Here is a 6,000-nt window from a genome sequence, read left to right as displayed (position 1 = left end):
GAGTGTCTCTCAACAGTTAGCCAATTCAATGGGTGTTTGTAGATCTTTCTGAGTCCATGAGATTAATCAAATACATGGCATAATGAACCTTCCATCAGATTAGTTAGATCGAAGTCAAGTCTCTGAAAGTGTATCCTTATAGGGCGAGAAAAAGAAATAATGCATTAGAGATAAGGTTCACATGTGTCACATGTTTCACAAATTGAGATGTATGAAATGATTGTATGTAATAGTGCATAATCTTGATTACTAACAATTATGAATGCAGGTATTGTGCTAAAAAGTAAGTTAATATTGTTTATTTACCTGTGCTCAAGTGTATGTGTAAGTAATCTGGATCTGTGATATATGTCTGATTGATATGTGCATTGCATACTTTGTGTATTTGAAATTTATCTCTCTGTTTATATGGCAAAGTGTTAACTACTATGACTCAGTGTGACTACTTACTTTTACTATTTTTCAAGCAATGAGTAAGTTGATGATGCAGTATGCTTGTGGTCAGGATGGATGTCATTGCTCTCTTCGAGAATACTTGGCTCAGGTTTTGGTTCTTGGGCATTTTAGATATTTAATAATGTATTAAGACCCTAATTTTATTATTATTGAATATTAAATTAATGAATGATTTGTTTAGAAACTCTATTTCAATCATGTATGTGTTGGTTTGATTGTAACATGCTCAAGTTTATTCAGGTTTGTAAATGGCTTGGATAACCCTTCCGTTGGTTTTAAAAAAAGTCTCTGAAATTTTTCAATATAAATTTGAAGCGTTACACTGATACTCAAGTGAATCATTCTGAATCGGCCAAAAATAATTAAAAAAAATATTATGTGTCAATCAATACATGACACGTGTTAAAATAATATTAAAAACTGGTAGGGGTAAAGCGTATCGATTTTATGTGTCAATCAGAACATGACACGATTCAAGGGTGAAGCATATCGATTTTCTGCCGATACTTATCAGCCGATACTCACCGATACTGACAACATTGAGCCTGATACTTGGCAGGGGAACCTTAGTGATTCTTCTTGTAAACACTTTATTTTTATTACAGGTAGATTATAGATCAACCCCTCAATGGAGGAACACCATGGCTAGGGTCCCAGCTATGGAGTTTCTCCCCCATAGGGGTTGATTTATGATCTACCTACCACCAGGCTTTGGGTTTCTACGTGTAACTAAATCAAAAAAGGATTAAAAGTACTTTTAAGAAATTTTAGTTGGGTTTTATTTTTTCTCGAAGGAATCCATAAAATTCCAAAATCAAAACCTTTTGCATTTTACTCGCCTTCATGAAAAAAGAAAAAAAAATAGATACCAGTGATTGGGAGTCCATTTATATAAGCAACCTACCCAAAGATTCTGCAGGACCAGGTCTGAACAGTAAAGAAGCAACCTTATCTTTTGGCCTTTCTATCCCTTTGCAACTTGCGTTCTCTTTTCAAGTTCACCAGAGCTGGACCTTTTACACCTATCTTACTTGGCCTTACGTTCCATGGCTTCTAGTGAACTATAGCCTGCCTCGAGTTGATCCATGCATGAGAGTGTCCTTATAGCTAAAAGGCATAAGTGGATCAAATTTGGTTCGGATCTAAATAGAAATTTGGTTCAACCAATGGATCTAGCATTATCAGATTGGTCACAGACCAAAGTGGGACTCGACAATGTCGGACTTGACCCAAATCTGACTTTTACGTATGGGTGTAGGATCCTGTTCGGGTCCAATCTAGACCTAACTTAGCTAGGCACAACCAGATCTGCATCCTGGTGCCAATAATAAGAACAAGACCCAGTAATACCTTTATTTTCTTTAATATATGGCATGAAAATTTTCCAGTTCTTAATAGGAACTCAACTTGGACACAAGTCTAACCTGGGTCCAGCTACTACTTGGATCTTTCTCTCCAACCTGATTAGCTAAAGTAGGTCTGGACCCTAATACTGTGGTATTAATGTCAGGTCTGGCCAGCTACGAGATGCCTCATTTGCCAGAGTTCTCGAGACAATCTGGTTCTGGGTAAACGTGTTGGATCTAGATTCATCATAGAACAGTGGGACCGAATCGGATGTCATGTGTTTGGATGCAAAGCCTCCACGAATTTGGACAGTCTAATTGGATATGGCACAGGCTTTTGAAACCAGACCTAAAGGATATGGGTCAGTGAGTATCAGCCTCGAACCAAAAATTGGCAATTTGGCATCACAACAGACGGCCTATATGGGATGATGCAACCTGCTGGCCATAAATATTCCTGGACGTTCATGAAAGAGTGGATTATGGGTGGATACATATTCCTATTTCAGAATGAAAAGCTAAATGACAGCTTTTTTTTTCATAGAGGAACCGGAAAACCACCCCAGAGTAGGGGTGGCAATTTCTGACACAACCCGCCAACCCGCTTCTTAGGCGGGTTCGGGTTCGGCTTAAACGGGTTTGTGTCGTAAACGGGTTGACCCGCCTAACCCGTTTATTAAACGGGTCAGGTTTGTGTTAGGGGTATGCCAACCCGTCTGACCCGTTTAATAAACGGGTTAGGTGGGTGGGTCAACCCGTTTACCCGAACCCGACCTGCCAACCCTTTTACCCATTTGCCTTTGGGTCCTTTTTTCTTTTGAATACTTGATTAGGGATTTAGCGTTTCTCTCGGAGAACGGAGGCTAATCCGGCGACGATCTTGCCTTCCTTGTGAGCACTCTTCGGCTTGATCGTCGGCGGCGGCCACTCTGTCACCAGCACCCTCATCTAACACCACCGGTGGCATCCTTTTCCTGGCCGAGATTGTCGCTAAAGCGCAACTCGAACTCGTCAGAAAATCTGGTGGTAGAGAGGCCGGAGGGTTTCACGACGATGGTGGTGGCGGCCTTCTTCTCCTCTTCGCCCTGGCTCGGCTTCGTCCGCTCGTAGGGGGAAAGCCATTTGGCACGCATGTACTCGGGCTTCCGCCAGGGTGGGAAGTGGAGCCCCTTCCTCTTCAACGACTGCTTCGCGGCCTCAGAGACGATGGTGACGATCTGGTGGAGCCGGTCGGCTTTCCCGACGAAGATGGACGGCAGGGACTGGAGCACTGCCCGGTAGTGGCTCATTGACCCATTTACCCATTTACCCTAACCCGACCCAACCTGCCAACCCGTTTACCCGACCCTGACCCACCCGCCAACCTGTTTACCCGCTTACCCAAAACCGACCCGACAACCCGTTTACCCAACCCGACCCATTTATTAAACGGGTTAACCGTGTCATGTCGGGTTACCCGTTTAATAAATGGGTCGGGTTCATGTTTGCCACAGCCGACCCGTTTAATAAATGGGTCGGGTTCGTGTTGAGGTATGCAGACCCACCAATCCATCGTGTCGACCCGCCAACCCGACCCGATTGCCACCCCTACCCCGGAGGGATGTAAACCCTGGAGCACCCCTTGACCCCAGGAAGCCACAGCTTTGACAGTTTATTCCATGGATTTTTCAAAATTAGAGATCCTATAATCGGCGGCTTCAATGCATGATCACAAGTCTCGTTCTCGAGAAAATGTTGGCAGGGGGAAAATCTCGTGACATTTGGAAAAAGCACATTTTTCTTGAGATGATCCTAGGAAAATTTCAGTTTATATATATAACAAGAAGCAGTTGAGATACACGTCACCTTGTGTTGAGATGTTGCAGGTTCCAAACCCAATCGTATATTTGTGTAACTGGTAGGGGTCTGCCTAAACCTCAGCTTGCCTTTAATAAAAAAAAAAACAGTTGAGATGGCCGAGTTGATCTAAGGCACCAGATTAAGGTTCTGGTCCCAATCTAATCCCACTCTCAACAGTGTTGCTCTCTCTCTCTCTCTCTCATATATATATGTATATAATGTGATTTAATAGTGTTAATATCAAGTAAAACCCACGGCTTTGCCCTTTAAAAATATCATGATTTTATCGTGATATTTTCAAATACTTCACCGTTTTTGTTACTATGCTTCAATGAACAATATTAATTCATCATAACACATGAACAGAAAGGGAGGGAGAATAGGATACCTAAAGCATGTCCAACACTTTTAAAAGAATAATCAGGACAGCTGCTCATTGTTCACACAAGCAATGCAAAAGAAACTCAACTTCAGACAGTACATACAGAGAAGCTCTATATATAGAACCATCAGCACAGGCTCTTCACTAAAATAAGACAGGAACAAGAGAGCTGCAATGGAGAAGAAACTGTTACAGCACATCCTCTTGGCATGTGTGAGAAGCTCTATCATGCGTTTACCAACAGCCCTTCCCTCCCCTTCCATTGGTCCTACCTAACCTCTGGCAACGTGCCCGTTACCAAAGAAGCACCCAAGCAATGTCGTGAAAAGTGTTGAGGCGAGAGGCGCTCCACCAAAAACTGAGACGAGGCATAAGTCTCGAGGTATAAAGCGCAAAGCTCAATTTTTTTTTTGAAAACTTAAAAAAAAAACTATAAAAAATATCTAAAATTACAAATAAATAATAAAATGCTTATTATTATTATTATTTGTCTTCCTTTTCCTCTTATTCTTATTCTTCTTATTATTATTATTATCATTATATTATTAGTATTATTAGTATTATTATATTATTATTACTATCACACCTTAGGCCGGCGACTTGAGGCGCAGAGGGCCTTGCCTCAAGGCGAGGCACGCTTTTAACAACACTGCACCCAAGCATTCGAGCCATGCACAACCCCAGGCATCTGGAACTGCTCCCACTGCAAAAGTCTGAATACAGACCAAGAGAAGGCGGTTGTTGTCACCAATGCAGGCAGGGTTGCTGATCCAGCAGCTTGGACAATGTCGGTGGTATCACCAGACCAGCTGAAGGACACAAACATGGTCCCATCTGCAGCAAAGGCAACTGGAGGTGGGGTGACCACACCTGAGAAAGAGAAGCTGGCTGCTAAAGTTGTTGAACCAGTGCCACAGCAGAAGCTAGCGCCACCAATTATGCCCACAGTAGCCACAGGGAAGGCAACGCCACCTGTTATGCCAACAATAGCTGCAAAGAAAGGAAAGGCAGAATCTCCTGCTGTGCCACCAACAGCCACTGAGAAAGGGAAGACAGCACCTCCCGCTGTGACAATGGTAGCTCTAGAGAAAGGGAAGGCAGCACCTCCGGTCCTGCCGACAGTAACCACAGCGAAAGACAAGGCAGCACCTGCAATGGCAACTGCACTCACTATGGAGAAGAGAAAGGCCGCACCCCCAGTTAGGTCCACAACTAACATAAATGACAAATCTGAAAATTACATAACACATACAAGGAATAGCATGCGTTAGCAGTGTCGGCGGAGCTAAAAAGTAAGCAAAAAATCAAATATTGGATAGCTAATTGGACATGTGAAGGGAGTTTATCAAGCAGCATGTTTCCTAAGCTTCTTTCCTAGTTTCTGGTTTTCGTAGATCTAATAAGAAGAAACTCAGAAAATTTGATCTGTGGATGAAGAAAAGTTTGATTTGAAGCGCTTTTTAGCCTTTATGAAATAGTAGTATTCAACAGCTCAACTTTACAATGTACAAGAACATGAACATGCAACTGTTGCAAATGTGACGTGAAGAAAAAATAATCCAAATCTTTCATCGGTATGACAAAAAAATTTAGTCATCTATGCATTTACTTGTAGATCATATTTTATGGCATATGAACATACTGCAGCTCAGCAGCAAGCACATTACAACTTAACATATTTAATAGTACAGCTTACAGAATAATACATCTCCCTGTTACTGACAAAATGAACTGTGGATTACACAAAACAGCCTTTGATGCTTCTTAATCAACAAAGATATATCACCCTTTACTGAACCTCCGCACAAATAACTGCAACTGCAACATCTTTCCAAATTTTGGGACAGCACCATCATGTACAATGGCAGAAAACCAATAACCATATGTAGAACTCAGGGACGTATAACCATATGTTTCATTTAACTCAGGTCCATGGACAAAAATTGTACCCTGCATTGGTGTAATCGAAAAATGCAT

General features: G+C 42.0%; 2 protein-coding genes across 3 annotated transcripts in view; both read right to left on the bottom strand.

The window, feature by feature from the left end:
- Positions 1-2,746: 2,746 nt before the first annotated feature.
- LOC149833845 (uncharacterized) lies at positions 2,747-3,091 on the bottom strand. Its single transcript, XM_090009226.1, has one exon. It carries the CDS (start codon positions 3,089-3,091, stop codon positions 2,747-2,749), a length of 345 nt encoding a protein of 114 aa, XP_089865352.1.
- A 2,553-nt stretch (positions 3,092-5,644) lies between these two features.
- LOC149833844 (tagatose-6-phosphate ketose/aldose isomerase, putative (Mog1/PsbP/DUF1795-like photosystem II reaction center PsbP family protein)) overlaps positions 5,645-6,000 on the bottom strand; it is a 73,647-nt gene continuing 73,291 nt past the window's right edge. For both annotated transcript variants that reach the window (XM_090011064.1, XM_090011065.1), the window contains exon 8: positions 5,645-5,973. The gene's annotated coding sequence lies outside the window, so the exon portion shown is untranslated. The remainder of the gene's footprint in view (positions 5,974-6,000) is intronic.

Source organism: Nuphar pumila, chromosome 6 (genome assembly GCF_984573655.1).
Source record: "Nuphar pumila chromosome 6, dmNupPumi1.hap1.1, whole genome shotgun sequence".
Classification (NCBI taxonomy): domain Eukaryota; kingdom Viridiplantae; phylum Streptophyta; class Magnoliopsida; order Nymphaeales; family Nymphaeaceae; genus Nuphar; species Nuphar pumila.
Note: the sequence above shows the minus strand (reverse complement) of the source record. Positions and strands in the feature narration are given on the sequence as shown.

What these genes read in the sequence shown, in the direction of transcription:
- LOC149833845 (XM_090009226.1), bottom strand. Translation starts at nt 3,091, where the DNA reads ATGAGCCACTACCGGGCAGTGCTCCAGTCCCTGCCGTCCATCTTCGTC.